We start from the raw sequence: 19,444 nt of genomic DNA, 5'->3' as shown, positions 1-19,444 counted from the left end.
AATAGTTTCACAGAAGATAACATACATTGTTGCACTTTTATGTCTGTGGGTATACACAACACTAAGACAATAGACGTATAGGCGGGGATTCTATTGTAATGCTGACCTGACGTTTTTGGACCATTTCCACAAGTCTACCGTTGTGCACACAAACCCGTTTATGCAAGCGATTGGACATCGCGTTTTCGTCCGATCTTTAATGGTACAAAGTATCTCAATCAAGAACAGCATGTGAGAGCCCACATTAGGTTGTTGGATGAGAATAAATGACAGGATTCTAAGCAGCCACTCACTCTCAAACTAGACACTCAAGCAAATCTGACTCCGAAATATAGGGGGGGGGGTTTGCAGTAAAAATGGAACAAACCAGTGGAAAAAAAGCAGGCCCCTTCGAGACTGTCCTGACATCACCCCATCAAAGGGAGACAAACAGAGGCACTGGAGTAAATGGCAAAGACATAAGAATTGTGAGCGCATGGACGTATTTTATAGCACATTGCATAGTAATCTATTTCCATGAGATGCAGAAGGGGTTTGCTGGCAAGGAACGTCAGCCCGGCTCACAGGCCCCTAAATCGGAGCCATGTGTTTGACATTGGTAGAACGTTTGAGGATTGGCTAATCTCATGAGCACAATCTTTAACAGATACAACGTTCTCTACAATGCTTGCTTACCAGAGTTGACGAGCCTGATGATGGCGCAGGAGCCAAGCTGGGGCCATTCCAGATCCCTGACTTGGCTCCTTGAGCTGCGCATGAGCCAAGCTGGACTTGCCACCACATAAGAAAAATCCAGATAGATGAGCTGGATCAGCGCCGACCGGCACAGTTGTGGAGCCAGACATTGAGCCCAGAGTGATACCCGCTCACTCGGTTTAAATCTTTACTAGAAGACAACATTGGAAACATTGAGGGTGAAAAAAGCATTTGTATGCACTGAAACTAACCGTTTGGCAGCGTCTAACAGCTACTCCTGGCAATCGTGATAACTACATCTACAGAACCATAGTTTGGAAGAGAACAATGTTCTATTACAACACAGCAGCCTTAATTAACTGCATGAAAACTCCTGGGAGAAAAACATAGATTTTCCACATCCTAATGTCTTTGGCAGTTCCAGATGATGTCCTGATGATGATACATCACAGAGCATTGGGTAAATATTAGATGAAACATAATCCTCTGCATCTGATATTTCACATCCGAAACATTGTGACTGTTGAATTTTAATCACTGAATTATAAAGCTCACTTATCAATAATAATCTTCCTTAGCAATCATTTCATTTGGGTCAGGATGATTCTAGAGGATAAATTGTGGGCATCCCTTTACCTACCCTTGTGTTACCTATAATTCTACCCTAGTCCCCACCTGGTGACTCTTGGTCTTTGTCTGTTCGTGGTCCATGTGACTAAAGTACCCTTCGGAGTCAGTATGATGAACCTGACAATCTCCCACTTACAACACTGGACCCCCCGGATCGCAGGCTTGTGGCCGCCTGGCATCTGCCTAGATGTACAATGTTGCATGTGGCTACTTGTATTCAGTAGGTGGCCACAGGCAACATTATTACATTAAATGTCTGAGCAGCCTTGGAAATGTGTCGGAGGGGTTACTGGCCCCTTGGCCGTGTGCCTGGTAGCCTTTCTTTGCCTGCCTGTTTACCTCCACGCCAAATCCATACAGGACCTTTGTACACGTGAGACAGCGTCGCCCCTCATACGCGTGCCACAGTCTTCTTTTCACGCCGCAGTGAATAAAGCATCTAATGCGTCGGGTTCTGATCTCTTTGAGAGCCAACACACATAAAAATAACTAATCCATTTTCCTGGAGAGTAACCTGGACCTGCTATTAAAATGTCATGAAAAACAATATGCAGTCGTAATATTTCTGAGCTGGAGTGTGGGATTTCCAGGTGGTTTTTACATTTTGGAACTTTTTTTGGCTCAGATTTGGTGTTTGATTTGCTTCATATCATTTTAACAGAGGGTTTTGTTTTTTTGTACAATAAAATTGGACTTATCACAGTCTTTATTAAATCTGTGATTTGTAGTAGATGGGTCGGCTTTTCACTTTATGCTGTTGAGCTTCCTCCTCGATTATTAACTTTAATGTGGGACTGAAATATGTCCCCACCGAGGGGCCGTAGTCCTCCCGAATGAGAAGTGGTTGTACAGGGGCCTGGAGTGGCCACCTGCTACGCCGGGGCAAATGTCTGGTCGGCCACTGGCCAACAGCGCAACGCAATCTGCTGCTGAGCTTAAAAACATATTAATGTGACAGGGTCACCTCGTTCTATACTAAGAGGACACGCATTGTTTTTTAATTACATTTGTATTGTGCAGTTATGGACCAACGAGATACATATCATATAAACCATACTAAGCAGCTACTAAAAGATCCATTTTATATGCCTAAAAGTCCTTTTTCATTAGTATTATTGGGGGTGTCAGGGACATTAAACTGTCCTATTAAATACGGGAAAGAATGGAATTTACTTGAATGGAATTTAGCAAAAATTCAACATTTGTACATTTATTTGACCCTTTGTGAACAGTAGTCGTAACAAGCGTGTCATTTGCCATGTGGCCAGCAGAGGGAGCTCTTGTTTTCTGAAAACCTCAGGTCTCGATACAGATCAGGCAGCGATGTCTCTTTGTGCTCCACAAACATGCAAAAGTTCTCATTTGCATTCAGATTTTGAAGCTGTCCGATGAACATGCGCATGCAAAACGCAAGCAAATCAAATAGAAAGAATAAAGCTCAGTATCAAAGAAATAGATCACACCAGAAACATGTTAAGGTGACCACTTGGACCATTTTGTGTGCTTCATATCCAGACGAAGTCCAGACAAAGTTGCGGTCCTAACAGGAGATCAGGCCCCGGGTGCACTGTTTACTCCAGTGATCCAGTTGGAGAGATCAGAGATTGTACACAAAGCCTTAATAACACGTCTTATCCCCACTGCATGACCTTAAGTGGCAGGATATGACATTGTATCCTGCCACTCAGCAGAGAGGACGACGGCCTCTTAGGTGAGTGCTAGGGGTGGCTGGGGTGCTAAGGTGGCCTTCAGCCTGAATACCCTAGTGTATATAGAACCAATTGTACAGCGCTATGGAATATGATGGCTTTATATAAAACAATGTATAATGTATTCATACCAAACATTCTGAAGTCTTGCTAAAAAGGAATATCGGAGGAGAAAAAAGGACAGAGCTGCTTGGGTCCACTTTTTAGATGTACACTTTAACCAAGATGGTCTGTGCTGTCGCCACAGAGTAACTTTTCGAGTTTGTAAAATGACATCATATCCTGGCTTCTGTCTCAGTGCCCAGCTCTGGCCACCTGAAATGTTGAGAGCTATGCAGTGCTAGTGACTATAAACCACTACTTCCACCCAAAATAAATGTCTCCTTTTGATGTTTTGGAGGTGCTGATGGAGAACATGTAAAAGATAAAGCAAAAGGCTCAACATGTACATAGTAATACTAAACGTGTAAATCCAAGTGATCGGTGCGTGGAGTCAGACACGGAGTGTGCGTTCCATTCATTATTTGCCTCTATTTTTACATCGTTTTTCATTCCAAGCTTTGCAACTGAACTCGAAAATAAAACAAACAGCTTGGAATGATTTCGGTAACAATAACTGCATTCTTAGGCATAATTAAACATCTGAATAGGTCACATTAAAAGTACTAATTTGGGCAAAAATGTTAATATTTAGAGCCTTGATTATTACAAACCTAAGAAGTATGTTTATTAAAGAAGCATACACAAAAACACGGCATCCTCTAGCTTTTTTGGAACAATAATGGCACAAGTCCCCAAAAAAACATTTTCCCTGGCATGGGAATAATAAGAATGAAGGTGACGCGGTATACGTATGCAGCAAAGTGTTTAGTTTTTTTTATTTGAACAAAATACAAAAGCAGAAGCGCCAGCAATGTAATCGTCAAACAACGGAATTAAAGGTCCAGTGTAATTTACATGAAGAACAGGATCAAAAAAATGCTAAAGCCCTCTAGAGAAACGCACAAATCATCTTTAAAATCCCAAAATATATTGTACAGTAACTTTACCAAATGGCACAAACGTTGTAAACAGGCAACAATGAAAGGCTGTTCGGAATTAAGGGCAATCTGTCTGCGTTATGTGAAAACGTGGCGTTATTTCTTAATTATTTACACCATTGCTGCCGAGACAGAGGCAAAGGCAGCTGAATTGCCACTTGGCTGGTCTAAACATTAACTAAAGGTGGCAGTCGAGACACGGAAAAAAAAAAGGGGAAAAAAATAAAAAATCAATAGACTTAATATTCTATATACAGTAATTTATACATCTTGGTATAAAAAGATAGTCGTGGGTTCTTACTGCGCACAAAAGCCATTTCTAAGTCATCAATCTTCCCTCGAAGGTCTTTCACAACTAAAGCAATCCATCCACAGCAAACAAAGGTCATATTTACTCTAGCATTTTCTTTATTCATCTCTTAACCCATGCAGAATATAATAATCATTCACGCAGGTCAGTGAGACATTTAGGAATATACACACGTGTCATTAGCAGGTGCTTTCCGGTGTCACTTGCGGCCCTACGGTAAAAACATTTAACGATCACAGTTATAACAACAAGAAAGAATAACTTAATAAGCAGGTACTGGGATTCGGGGAAACAGAAGATCCTGGGAAATGCGCCAGGAGTCGGTCAGAAGAACGTTTCCGCTCCCAATCGGCCGCGCTCCAAACCGGGGTATGACTGAACCCCAAAATACAAGTGTTGGGCTTGGAAATGATCCACTTTGACGTGAAGTGGGTAGGCGTGTGATCCGTGTTAAAATCAAATTACCAAGACCCCTTTTGATTAACAGCCGCCAGCTATTTATGAATATACGGAATCCAACAGTTTGTATTTCTATGGATACGTTTTCCATACTACTACTTGGCTTACGTTTCCACCGATCAGGTAGATAACGGCTATTCACAAAGGTAACGTGGAAGTTGGGTTCAGTATAGCAGTGGTGTTACTTTGTGTAACTCGGACTAGTGGTTCATCCCCATACAGTGAAGAAGTCATTCTGCGCTTTGTCATGAAATGTGATGAGCACCTCGGCAGAAGACTTGGCAATCTACCCCATGACTTTATGTACATGGGAATGGAGAGGTAGCCATTGGCTAGCTGCCCAGCTGACATATAACCGCCATGACGCTTGGCAAACCTACGGCTGACCATTCACCACTGGGCTGCGGAGGTGGAGAGCTACTGTTTGGCTCCCTTTTTAACGAGGGTGACCATCATGTCAACCTAATGTACATGCAGCGTCCATTTCAACGGACATTTAACTAATTAAGTTCTAGAGGGCCAAGTAAAACTATAATGTTCTTCCTGCTAGCATAGAACACAAAGAGAATACACAAAAAAACTATTTCCCGTGGTAGCAAAGTGGAAAAAATACAGCTCTGTACGTAAGGCACGCTGAGCCCTTTATCACAAGATTGTGTATGTGCCAAATATTTACATATACCACATGCATGTGTATATATACATGTATATCTCGCTTTACTTATATACACACACGCAAATTCAAACACGCATAGCCACACAGGTATATACATCCAGCCACACACTTACTGGATCAATGCCATAAATATACACAAATATATTAAATACAATTTATCTTAATGAAAGTGCTGCGGACAGAGCACTTAATTACTTCTTTTTTGTGAGATTTTGGTGAGATTCAGAATATTAGTAACCAGGGATATTATAAAACAAACTCAATATCCTATTGACCTAAACACAACCACATTTTTAACATGGATTTTTAAATATGTTTTCAAGAGGGGTCAAGCATTAAAAAAAATAAATAAATAGACGACCGCACACTTACAAATTCAATTAGTGTTTTGTCATTTTTTTGTTAATTGTAGCTGGATGCAGGGCCTTATTACACGGGTAATTTCACTGCAGCGGGGATCTTTAGAATATATATATATATATATATATATATATATATATATATATATATATATATATATATATATAGCAATACAATTCACATTTGCTGACTGCCACATGCTCCTAAGTGACATTGGATCATAAAAGGTTAAAATGAGAATCTTTACAGTAAACGGCAGTAAATTGCTTGCCAAGACACAGAAATATGTTTCAGTTATTAGGTTACAAAGTATTCTCTCTCAGGTGGATAGATGTATTGTTTGTGGGCAATCACATTAGCCTCACGATACTATCAAAAAGTAACAATTCTAGTTAAATAAAATGAAAATATACGGAGGAGCAATTCCTCCGGGCGAATAAAAAATATTTTAAAAAGGAATTGTGTTTCTCCAAATCCAGCCAGGGGTTTATCTGCCGCAGAAGCTGGAGATTCACTGCTTTGTTTGCAAAGTAAAACTCCTGATACCAGATTCTTGATGGACAGAATAAGAAATATTTTTTTTTCACATTGCGGAAAACCAGACTCGAATCTGGAGCCTGCTGTAATTCACACGGATTTCGGAAACATGTAACAGAACCTTATCTAAAACAGAACAAAGTGCCCGATTACTTCTGACAAAGCTTTAAATTAAAGAACCATGGCTATACACTTGTGAGAAATATGGATTATGTACATGAAACAAGAATCAGATCCGAGACATCAACGGGCTCCAGCTTCAAAGTAAACCCCTGACAAAGCTGGTGTCCAAATGGACGATCAGCATCCGCAGAAAGGACATCTCCTTGCGGGTGTTCTCGAATATGATCCTGGGGTCATCTGACTGGCACCGCAAACAATTGGGAGCCATTACCATGGCCAGATTGTTGACATCCATCTTTGTTGTGCCCACTTTGGATGGCTGGGAGAAAATCTAGGGGAAACGAGAAATAAATTAAATACATTTATAGAATCAGCTGGAGGTATAAATGCAGAAATGGTTGGATCCGTTGGTGGAACTCAAGAGACACGCTGGACATCCATCTCATCATGTGGGCCACTTGTAACTCAGAGTCCGGTCACAAACTGCCTCCTACGTGACCTCTATTTACGATTTTACCCCACTAGCTAGAGGATCGTTGTTGCCCAACGACTGTTTAACGGAAAGCAGGAACCAGCATGAAACGGTTGTCCTACCTGAAGGAAATGGATGAGATAACACAGGACCAGTCTGTTGAGCTCTGGAAGCTGCTGGACCACAGCGACCGCTGCATCGGGGTTTTCGTAGTTACTGATGCACTGCTTGTAAAACTGCTGCGGGATCAGGGGTTCCTCAAGCTCTCGATACCACAACTTCAGGAGAGATGCTAGGAGGAGAAAGAGACGGCTCCGTTATACAGCATCAGAGCGCCCTCGCTACAGCGCGGGAAACTATTTTCTCGAGTGATTTTGTTTCGTTTCATTTAACAAATTGATTCAATACACTCGTTCCCCACCTTTTAAGACTGAATGCTTATCTAACACCCTGGGTGGCTGAACTACCTGCTAGCTCTTGGCAGCTCCTCACCCGTCTATTATTAGAGGTGTTTAGGAGCCGCCAAGGTGACAATCATTCCGGACCATCCTGTTTCACAACCGGCGCAGGCGGCTGGCATTTTTTTTCCTGGAACATTTTATCGCGCTTATTACGGCAGATCAGCGAATAAACGCTTCCATTATTAGGGAAGTCATTATTTGGAATGGATTGTTAGAGATAAGTCTGACAATATCAATAGGTTACCGTTTCCATTATGTACATACAGAAACGCTCTGTTTACAGACGGAGGCACTTTAATCAGACACCGAGCCTTGGTAAATGTCATTATTTGCTTTCCACGTTGACTTGTAAAGTCCCATAAATCCAAGTGTGCTTCACGAAAAGTGGCCTCTACATTCAGTAACCTGTTTGGTAACAAATGGCCATCGCCCTTAGATTCCCCCAATCCCACCGCACTCCACTCAGTTACCCGCACTCAGTGAGTAACAATTTGTGTGGCTGTCCCTGGCAAAGAAAGTGTCTTGTAAAATGTAAAGGCGATCCAGACATGGACCTCCTTGCTCCAACATACCAACATGCCCCACGGACGAGGCCAATGGAGGCTGAAATATACGCCTAGGGTCGTCTGTTTCCAAGCGAAAGGCACCATAGGACTGGCTACGAAGAGGTTGTAGGTTTTTGGTCATGCATCTCATATTTGTTTGGTAAAAAAGGGTTTGATTGACCCAACTCTGAAAGCTCAGCTGTCTCACATATAAAGCTCTGCCTGTTGCGTGGATAAATTCCTCAAAGCTTAAGCTATTTAATAACGTTACACCCAGCGCAAACTTCAACCATTTCACAGCTCAGTAACCGGGCACAAAGCTGAGAGCAGGAACTTCCGCCGGCCGCGCTATAACCATTATAAAAACGCGTCTGAATAAAGAGAATGGTTGCCATGGTTTTTGTGCTTGTCGGTTCCCCTTGGGTTTAAGTACCCAGGGTGCGCTACGTCTCTGGGGCTTTCTTCTGCATGCGCTTGATGATATAAGAGTCAGCCCTATGCAGCGGCTTCATTTCTTACATAAAATCCAGGCCGTGATCACCAACACAGGCCGGCTCCTCCAGTTAGAAGTTCAATGGGTGAAGAGACCAAAAACATCTCACGGTTTTAAGTATACATCATACAGGGTCAGACAAGAAGCTCGCTGGGGTTGGCCCATCATAATGTAGAGTGAAGGCAAGACGTTGAAACGCGTGTGTGTCAGTAGTTTGGGGGGCTGCTTCATTACGCGCGGCCACAGTAAAATCTCAGTGATGCAGATAGATAGATAGATAGATAGAGAGAGACACAGAGACAGACAGAGAGACACAGAGACAGAGATAATGATAGATTTTAAAGACAGCCGCACGGTTATACCTGGAATAGTTGGGTCGGAGAGGTTCTCTGGTATTCTCCACTGTTCCACTTGCACTTTAAGGGCATTCACCTCGTCGATATCTCCAGGGACCCTGCATAGAAGATAAATGTTACAGACCAACACAGCCCAGTCATTCATTGCACTTTCTTTCTAGCCCCTCTGGCAACATCAGCGTTACGGTGCTAAAGTCAAGTGCAAAAATGTTTCAAAGTCTAAGAATTCCGTGATGAGGACTCCATTCTGTGTTAAAGAAAGTCACTTATTTAATACTAACAAATAACACTTCTCAGGTCTAGCTGTATAAACATAAATCAGCAGAGATGTAAATAAATTAATGTACAATCTGCTTAGGATACTTAACGAGCCGGTTGTTGCTGAATAACCACTCATATGGCACTCGCTTTTGGTGAACGAGGACCACGGAACTTGTTGGTTCCACAAAAGCCGTGTGGGCATAACCCCTTCCACGTGCAATGTGCTGCCAGGTTGCCCCTGCGCGTGGTAAGTGCTGGCGCTACAAAATCTGCCGGCTCTATAAATAAGTGGAAGCGTTTGCTGGTGAATTAATCACCTGAATATCCCTTCCGTCTTCTCGCCTCCCAAGGCCAGCACTTGATGGGAGAGCTGGGTCTGCACCCAGGGCAGTCTTCGGTCAGGATAAACGTCCCGTTGGCGCTCCATGATCTCCTCCAGAGAACTCCCAAACAGCGATGGAGTCACAATGGCCTGCCGGGCTTGATCGATCTCCTCGAGTGTTGGCTTCCTGAGGCCCTGTAACAGAGAATTGAATTGCAATGACCATAAGCCCTCTTCTCCTAGGCTGTAACACGCGTTAATTCTATTTAAATATACATTTGTGTCAATTCCGTATTCTCCTATATGAAGGCTGTCCAACCTGCGGCCCTCCAGCTACTGCAGGACTACATCTCCCATCCTCCTCAGCCAGCCCCTTAGCTGAAAGAGCATTATGGGAGATGTAGTCCTGCAGCAGCTGGAGGGCCGCAGGTTGGACACCCTTGTCCTATATCGTAGGAGCCCCATGGAGTTTGCTCCACATAACAAGAATAATAGTCTCGTAAAACAAATTCTCCATACATGTGCACCGGTGTCTGCGGAAGTCCCTGGTAATCTCTGTGAACGCGGAGTACGGGCATCTTTGAAAATAGATGGCGACTTTTAAAACTAAAAGAGCGCGGGTGGGTTAGAGTATTCAGAGCGCGCTTGGGTTAGAATATTTAGAGCGCGCTTGGGTTAGAATATTTAGAGCGCGGGTGGGTTAGAGCATTTAGAGCGCGGGTGGGTTCGAACATTTAGAGTGCGGGTGGGATAGAATATTTAGAGCGCGGGTGGGTAAGAGTATTTAGAGCGCGGGTGGGTTAGAGTATTTAGAGCGCGGGTGGGTTAGAGTATTTAGAGCACGGGTGGGTTAGAGTAGAGCGCGGGTGGGTTAGAGTATTTAGAGCGCGGGTGGGTTAGAGTATTTAGAGCGCGGGTGGGTTAGAGTATTTAGAGCGCGGGTGGGTTAGAGTATTTAGAGCGCGGGTGGGTTAGAGTATTTAGAGCGCGCTTGGGTTAGAATATTTAGAGCGCGCTTGGGTTAGAATATTTAGAGCGCGGGTGGGTTAGAGCATTTAGAGCGCGGGTGGGTTCGAACATTTAGAGTGCGGGTGGGATAGAATATTTAGAGCGCGCGTACGTTCTTCCTTTGCGATGGTGGATCTGTCAGATGTTTGGCCGTCGAGGCACGGCCGCCGGCGCTCCCCTGCTGAGAGTTAATGGCGAGTCCTTACATGGGGATGTTAAAATCCACAACCAAATCCAAAGTAAATAAATCAAATGAACGAAACCCGCAGCTTGCGCGGGGGCCAGAGAATCCGTCCGAGCTTCGCAAAGAAAGGCGAAGAAAACTTCACCTCCCTGAACATTAACCGCCTTCATGAATTAATGAATGAAACGTTGGGGGCATCGTTCGGTTCTCTCTGTTTAACCCGCCGGCAGCCGACGCGGTCACTTATTACACACACAGAGCGTATACGTGGGTTTTTTTTTATTTGGTTTATTTACCTTCTTTCCTCCGGTAATTGCAACTTTTTGCAGCTTGCGGTAGCAGTACTTGGCATAGGTGCTGATGGCTAAACCTAAAAAAAAATAAAGCGGCATTAGATCCGGGCTTCAGCGGCGTCCAAGGCTCAATAGACAATAAGATCCAACGCGGGGTCATGGACGTTATGTACCATCCGCCAATTCTAACTGCAAACAAGACTTTAAGGTTTAAATTCCATTAAAATCCATGCAGTATGGCAACGACCCATGAGTGCCTGCCTTCGTGTCACGTGACAATTAAACATTCCCAGCAATAATGAGGAAACCTGTAACGTGATTAAAGAATCGTTTGGGGGTACGGTGGGTGGCATGCAGGTATAAAATGCTCCTAGCGGACAGATAAACAAGGTTTTCCTGCAGTAATACGTCATAAAATATACAATTTCACCAAAACAATATAGAAGACAATTTCACTGCCTGCGTTCTTTTCTCAATATCGGTTCAGTGATGAGAATTATTTTGCTTAATATCCTCCAGACCGTGCTGTGCCGGGACACGCGGGGGGTAAGAAACCACAAGCCTGACATCACTGCTCTGTAGATTTATTTTAGGGAAAAATAAACACAAATATGCCCCAAAGGGGGGGGAACGAGGTTTGAAAGAAGACAGATGTGCGTAAAGCAGGCTACGGCATCCCCCCGGGAACAAAACCCCCGAAACCAAGTCACGAGACCCGCAAACCAGCTTCTATATACAAGAGAATAAAATGGCACACAAAGTATCGAGGGGCTATATATCATGCCCATGGCAGAGAGCGCCTCTCCACGGATAACGATAGAAAGAGCAGCAGAGAGTTTTTGGGTTATAATCTGATAAATTACAGTTAAATGGGAGCCTGACCCGTCTTATAATAAACCCTGCTTATCTTTCTAGGAGGGATGCCGTCGTTGCGGTTGGATTTACCTTCATCTTCATCCCCATTCTGCTTCCTCTTTTTGCGGGATTTGGAATTCTTCTTGTTCTTCATTTCTTGAAACTCCTCGATCCGCTGGGTAACTGAAAAACGAACAACAACAACAAGAGTTTATCCCGGAGGCCGTTCATCCGTGGAAGCCCCTCGCTTTCTCGCTAATAAACCCTTCCACAAAGAACCCTTGTGTGCAAAGTACAAAGATGCAGGCACTCTTGTGTTGTCGGTCAGGACAATCTCGACCCCGGAATGACTGTCCAGCTGGGCGACTGCCATGACTGTCTTCCACCCCCTGCGCATGGTCAGCAGTAAACCAGCTTCCCCTCACCTTCACTGCTTTTAGCGTTACATTTATTTAAGAAAATAAGATCTTTTCTTGAAAAAAAAAATGAATGCGATGGAATCCCCAATATTTATGCCCTAGATGGGGGTTTTGAATGGTATTTGTTGGGCATGCGCTGAATTATTGCGTTATTGGTTTTGTTTGTTCATTTAGTTTACTGGTCTACAAAACGTAATATTTGGGGAAAGCGACAGAAATCTCTCTTTTGAGTGGAGATCATAAACAGAACTTGGGACCGCGTTCCCGCTGAACAGAAGTAAAATAAACAAGTCTGCTTATTTTGCCGGCTTCAAACAGCCCGGGGTTTGGGCTATCAGCGGCCCCTTTAATAACGGAATTCATGCGCAGCATTGTCCCTTATCCGTCCCGTCTGTTTCCCCGCCGTGTTATCTCGCTGTGAACGGCTGGATCCGCTCCTCCCTTCCACGCTCGCCCGACACAAAACTCAAGGCTGTTACCGGCGGCTCTTTTGCATCAGAAACCCCAGGAAAAATAAACTTAAAACTATTTTTTTTAAACTGTTTCAATACATTGTGGGTGGGGGGTGGGGGTACATTATGGGTGGGGGTTGGGGGTATTTGGACATAACACATAGGTAATTAAAGTGCTGAATAAAACTGAAGTTTTCAGGTTAGGATTGAGAAGGTGGTAGATTAATGGAACAGCCTCCCAGCAGATGAACCCCAAGTAACTCCTTTGGCACCCAATCCTCTTTTCTAGGAGCTCAGAAGCTTTGCTGGTTATCACATTACTGTGAAATTAAATTACATACGCAGACCTAAATAGGTCACAACGTTATATAAAATGTATCAGCTGTATCACATCAAGTGGTTCTAGACTCAGCTGAACCTAGAACCCCTTTGACACATACAAAGGCGTACCTAGCACTCAGCGAACACGCGGAAGATTACAAAACAAGAACAATATTGCAGTGTCCCCCACCAACAAAGCACATTCTGCGGGAGTTCCCAGACATCCGTCCAGTTACTGTGACTGTTCCAGAAAATTCAGGGCTGTTGGAAACTATTAAGACACGGAAGTACACCGCACCGTAATTTATGCAGTAAATATATACAGAAAGTGACAGACGCGCAGGCGTATAATTACCGTGTTTATAGATGGCAGGAGACGCGTTCTGACCCTGATCAGACACCCCCTGATTACAGAGCGCGAGCAGATTATACCGCCTGCCGTCTACACATGAAATATATCTCAGAATACCCCGCTGCCGCGTGCGGGGAAATAAGTGCAGCGCGGGAAATATTTGGGTTTATGGGCAATTACGCCAAATGTATATATATTTGATATAACTATATAGCAAGACTTGTTTCAAACTATCTATGTAAGTTTGTGAACAATTTTTGAAGTTTGTCAAAATGTTAAAATTTTAATCTAAAATACGCATCACCTTTTTTTAATATTATTCTTGAATATGTGCATGAAAAACGTGCCTTATTTGTTTATCTACCACCCTCTCTGGGAAGCAATACTTTGCATACTACATTGGAGCCGGTAGATCTGTGACGTCTCGTCCCTTTCTCCGTCTCTCCTACGCTCCGTTGCTCCCCTTCGTGTATTTGAATGATTCCGGCATACCCCCGCTCCTGATTTCCCTGAGCTGGACATGTTGCTACGCTTTCTGATATTTTCTTCTTCAGATGGCATACCGAGTAGTCCAGGAAAGGGCCGACCCGTGGAACGACCCCCTCCGCTTTACCTGATAACGCAACTTCTAACATCCTGCTGGCATTCGGAACGGCTTCTTACACTCGTACAGGAAACAATTTATATGAAAGCGTCGTTCATTTTAGCGCATGTCTTCCCGGACAGACCCTCATCCTGTAAGAACATTCTGCGGCCATGGGGGATGCACCCTGACGTTTGACCGCATCAGTGCGGCCGCATGGGGCTTTCGAGGTGGGCAAATAGGCAACTCAACTGCGTCTAAGTGCTGCTGGCACCATCATGGGTGAACGAGGTGCACTCAGGAGAGGGGACACTATAAACTTGCAGAGAGAGACTCAAGATGTAACAATAAGGGGGATATAAAACAAGGCCCAAGATAAAGGCCCGATAACCACAAACAGTAAGACACAAACAAGAAACATTCTGGGAATTATAGAACACAGGAGTGTGCGCTGTGAGGTCCAGGTTGAAGTACACAAACCTAACAACATAAATAACTACACAATGCCTGGGGGTAAAGTCTCTACAAACGGAAAACTTACTGTTAAGATCGCTGACTTCGTCCAGGTGTTTGTAGATATATCCTTCCAAATACGACTGAAATTTAGGCGATGGAGAGAAGAAGCCCAAGCTTATGGCTATGAGTTCCCATCCCAAGGACAAACTCCGGTAGGACATGTTATTGGTGGTCTGTCTCACCAGCTGCATATAGAGTTCATCCCTCAACCCTTGCAAGCTCCAACATTTGGTCACCAGGACCAGCGCCACCTGGTTCCTGTCAGTCCTTGCCTGGCGATCACCCATGTAGACCTGCACCATCTTAAACATCTCACAGGCTTCCTTCTTGATGACACGGTTGCTTGTTATCAGCATGGGCTTCTTGATGGAGCCTCCGTTCCACGAGAGCATGTTCGAGATGGAAATCCTCCTACGGAAAATGCCTTGAGTGTGCATATTAAGGTTCTTTGAAGCCCAGTCCACCATGCTAGTCTGAGATAGGGGTTTCCGTAAAGTAGTATATGGAAATTGGTATCCAGGTCCAAATCCCGTCTGGGCCCGGCTCTCGCACGTTGGGTTAGCTTCCAAAGTTCCACTCTGCAAGAAGAGAGCACCGGGTCAGTATATCACCACAAAGTATCACTAAGATTTTAACAAATGGAAACTTTTGTCCTCAAAGATCACGTAGCCGGTATCTGATAGCGTATCGCTGAGCCCTGTGACGTTTTATCATGCTTTATGGAAGCGATAAATGGTAGTCAAACCAACACCTACATCCAGAGAACAATACAACGCTCATTATTCTTAACTTCAGAAACAGTTGTAAATATCCCCAAAAATCCTTTCTAATCTTCAGAGGATAACACGACGCGTCTGAGCGAGGAAGAAAGGAATAAAAGGCGGAGTGCTGGTGCGTATCTAGAAATAGAAGCTGTTCAGATACAGGAGGGAGAATATAATCTAACCGCTGGGTGATCAATTAAAGTATAGAAAATGTAAAACAATAGAAAATGTAAAACACAAGGGGCTCCCACCATGGTACAATAAATAAAAATGGCGTGATGGGAGGTCTGACCGCCGTGTACTTTGCTGCACATTATTTCCCTTCTGGATGCACAAAAAACAATGATCTACACACGGTCTATTCTACGTATAGATTAAAGGATTATGTAAGTGTTTTTTGTGTGCATTAATATAACAAGCGTAACACAACTATGCACGTCACCGCCTGCCCTGGAGGAACAATAATGGGGCAGTGATATGGGACCTGCATTATCGGCCACCAACATACTATTTAAAAAATACAGATTCAGCCAATAGAACGTTACCTGCCTCTTTTGGTTGAGAATGAACAGGAAATTTAGGAGCACATTTTAGTTTTTTTTATTTACTATACAAAATTTTACGTCATACACGCACTTAAAGGCACGATCTGATTAGCGGATATTTAAGTCTTCAAATAGATCCAATATGCACAGTGTTACAGGGAGGACACTCATCTTTATGCCATCACACTTGGAATGAAGCTTGGATAATAATAACAGTCCGTGGTTTTCGCTTTCCACACCAAAATAAATCCGTTTGTGGCTGAAGGTGCGGTGCAGCGGTTAAAGGTGGGATCTGCTGGTCCAAAACTAAAATTCCTTTGGCTGTCCAGGAATACACTTAACAATTAGGTTTCTATATTTAAATAACAGCACAATCCAGAAAACAAGAATGGAAAGCATAATGTGTCACCTGCACCCAAAACTAGCCTCTTTTAACCCAATTATCTGGCATCCACCTAATGATGTTTAATTTATGGAACTGTAAAGAACACAAAAATCTTTCAAAAATGCCTGGTTAGTGTCTAGATATGACCCTGTGAATTTCAGATTTTGGACCAAACTGGACCATCAAATCAAAGTAAAACATTAATCAGATCTAAGGACTTCCTCCTGGGTCATCTCCCCATGGCAGACATCCATCCATAACAAGTATACAACAAACCACCCCACCACCACCTCCCCAACTCCCTGCTCCTCTTCTAACCGGCTACCTCACGGCGAACTTTAAGGCTTTAAGGGCAAGCCGAATTAGGCAACAAGAGCTTAAATCTAGATTTGTGCCTCGATAGTACATGGCGACAAACTCCAGATAGGGCAGACACTTCTTAAACAAGTCATACCTAACACATGACTAGACATCTGTAGTAAACAAAGTGTCTGCATGCCTTGGCTTGAAACAACTTGTAACCTTAAAAAACCCAAACCTGCTCAAATATACGACAAAGGGCTGCGAGTTCCTTACCTGAGATGCCGTCTTTGTTGACTCTGATGAAAGTAAGCTGATCTGACTGGTGACCTTTTTCTCCAGGAAATCTATCTTCTCGTACGTTCGTTTCTGCCGGACCACTTCTTGTGCTGGTGCCTCTACGCCGACGTTCTCACGGCGCTCGGGAACAGGTCTGTACAAAGATCTACTGCTGGCTGTGACATCGTCCCTCGACCCTGTCCCACCACATTTTTTTAAGGAGTCCATCCGAAACCTCACTTTATTATTGTCGGCAGCAACAGTGCTTTCTAGCATCTCGGTGTCCAGGCTGGCCTTGCTTCCCCTGCAGACAGGGGACCTGGTGACCACTGTCCTCATCTCGGCAATCAGCTTCTCATTCAGCGCATTAAGCTCACTGCTGCTGCCCACCGAGCCTGGTCTTATCTGACCAGCACCTTGCCGCCTACCCCTCTTTTTCCTCAAGCTTGGGGAAGGTCCCGTAGAGTAGCCGGAATCCTGCTGACTCACAACCGTGGGGTAGTCTTGAGGAAGGCTGTTCTGGCGATTATGGTGGGCCTCCATGTTCTTAAGAACATTAGCTTCCAAAACCCTCCAAGAATGTTTGAAACTCTCCTTCAGGGCCAGTTGACCAGGCTGATGTCTGGATGGAGCGTCAAGGGACCCAGTGGGAGATGTAGTCTGTTTCGAGGACTGGTCAACATTCACCATGTGCTTAATGTACTCCCTACCCGCTGGACTGTATTCTGTGGCGGATGGGTTCCTCTTGTGTTTATGCTGGTGAACACTTGGATAGGGAAGGAGTTTTGGGGGCAGAGGTTGACTGTGGAGGCTACCGGTTGGGGACAAAGGTGGAGAAACCGAACGTGCAGTCATGCTTTCAAAGTCCATCTCTGCAGGTGGTTCATCATAAATGGGAGAATCCATTGAAGGTTCGTCATATATGGGAGGCGGAGAGCCATATCTGGGAGATGGCGGCTGAAGTGTGCCTGTGGGCGTTCTCTGTGGGGTCTGGCCATTGGCCCCGTTGGATAAAACCAGACAAAAGCCACCATTATCAGTCTTTTTAATCTGCATGGACTGCTTGGGATCCCCACCAGATTTCTCGGCGAAAGGCTGCGCGTGTCCAGCGGTTTTAGTAGAAGAGTTTTTCGGGATGCTGTTTTGCTGGGGTGCACAGGTTGGGGATGCAGGAGCCTGCCTGAGACTGTTCACCTTCACCAGCATGGCTGCCTTTGTCCCGGGCACGGGCTGCCATCTGCAAGAGAAAACCATAAAACGAGAGTTTTAACGGGCAAAGTAAGGACAATGGCACTTGTGACACGCAAGGGGCAGGAGAGGTTTATGATTCCAGTTCGGCAGGGGCCCTATTATCCTCTCTATTATGGGTAATTTTTAAGATTTGGAGTGTGCAAAATTGCTACTTTATATTTAGATGTTAAATATTAAAGCCACCCATAGTCTTGTCCCCCCCCGCTATACATTGTGATAACAATCCAATATCAGATCGAGTCAGATTACCATACAATTAGATTTTTTTCTTCTAATATCACATTAAAAGAATGCTATTAGATTAGTTTTAATGAACAAAAAAAAAGAAAAGGTGTTGAAATATTCAAAAACATCCAGAAACGGGTAAATAATGCCTCAAGCTCTGTTATATTATCCGGTAGTTGTTGGTGTTGACGAGAAAACGACTGCATTGCTTTCTATTTCGGGAGCCTTTAGCAGTCCTTCACACTTAGACCTTTACGCATCCGCTGTCAGATTAGAACAATGGGATTGTTGTGACGTTTCAGACTCAATGTTCGCACAATCGCCTGCCAGGGACTCGGCTGGGTTGGGTCCCACAGCGCTCCGGACAACAGGAAATAGGAACTCGATAAATGTTTCGGGGATTAAGGGTGACAATCCAGCTTTTGTGTTGGTGCGAGATAGAGAAAGTTGAGAATAGTGAAATTATAGAGGAGGGATTAAAAAAAATTTAAAAAAAAAGGATAAACACGGTATAAAGAAGAGGGGGGGCGGGGGGGTAGATTGGTAATTGGAAAATAAATGGAGATTTCCTTTGTAAATAGAACCCGCTGTAGGACTTTGTTAACCTCAGAATTACAATGGTTGGAGATTAAGGTTAATCCACAGATGTAAAGCGTGTACAGCGCCGTACGAAAAACATACTTTTCCCTGTAATGCATTTAGAACAAGGAGTCTTTCAGCATGAGACGTATACTTCTGTATGAGACGTATTTAAATACCCCGAAGAATACTAGTCAAAGACATTTATTAGTTAAGGCCAGGACTGGCATGGGTTTAGTCCCGAGTTTAAAACTGCCAATAAGTGTTAAATGAAGTAACCAATGGCTCCTTGGATCACATTCTGTGTTAAAGAGGAAAGGCTCTCGTGGCTTTTAGTATAATTACATATTTTTACTAAAACTCCCTATTCCGTTAGCTTTTTTTTTTGTTTGTTTGTCAATCAGGTAATTGGCTTAAAGCTTCACTGCAGAGAAGGTGAGATTGGTGGCAGCCCGTGGCAATGCCAGTTTTATGTAATCATTTTCCTCTCCTAACGTTCTCTCCTTTCTCCTCACCTACTCTTACAAACGCTGCCAGAACCCAACGGCTGCCCTAGGCCGAACCCTAGGTAGCCCCGCCAGCCGCCCACTCAGCGCCAGAATATGATGTCATATGCCAGCACTCCACCTTTGACCGATGCGCTGTGCCCCAAGCGGCCGATTGGCTCCCTGCTGTGTGGCAGA

General features: G+C 44.1%; 1 protein-coding gene across 2 annotated transcripts in view; it reads right to left on the bottom strand.

The window, feature by feature from the left end:
* Window positions 1-6,375: 6,375 nt before the first annotated feature.
* LOC128471661 (rho GTPase-activating protein 39-like) overlaps window positions 6,376-19,444 on the bottom strand; it is a 30,630-nt gene continuing 17,561 nt past the window's right edge. For both annotated transcript variants that reach the window (XM_053453625.1, XM_053453626.1), the window contains 8 exons: window positions 16,704-17,943; window positions 14,459-15,011; window positions 11,881-11,973; window positions 10,939-11,012; window positions 9,446-9,645; window positions 8,874-8,965; window positions 7,135-7,304; window positions 6,376-6,871 (listed from right to left, as the gene is read on the bottom strand). In XM_053453625.1, the coding sequence (XP_053309600.1) occupies window positions 6,677-6,871; window positions 7,135-7,304; window positions 8,874-8,965; window positions 9,446-9,645; window positions 10,939-11,012; window positions 11,881-11,973; window positions 14,459-15,011; window positions 16,704-17,943 (2,617 nt within the window). In that variant the 3' untranslated portion in view covers window positions 6,376-6,676. The remainder of the gene's footprint in view (window positions 6,872-7,134; window positions 7,305-8,873; window positions 8,966-9,445; window positions 9,646-10,938; window positions 11,013-11,880; window positions 11,974-14,458; window positions 15,012-16,703; window positions 17,944-19,444) is intronic.

Source organism: Spea bombifrons, chromosome 13 (genome assembly GCF_027358695.1).
Source record: "Spea bombifrons isolate aSpeBom1 chromosome 13, aSpeBom1.2.pri, whole genome shotgun sequence".
Classification (NCBI taxonomy): domain Eukaryota; kingdom Metazoa; phylum Chordata; class Amphibia; order Anura; family Pelobatidae; genus Spea; species Spea bombifrons.
This window is presented reverse-complemented; position numbering and strand designations above follow the sequence as displayed.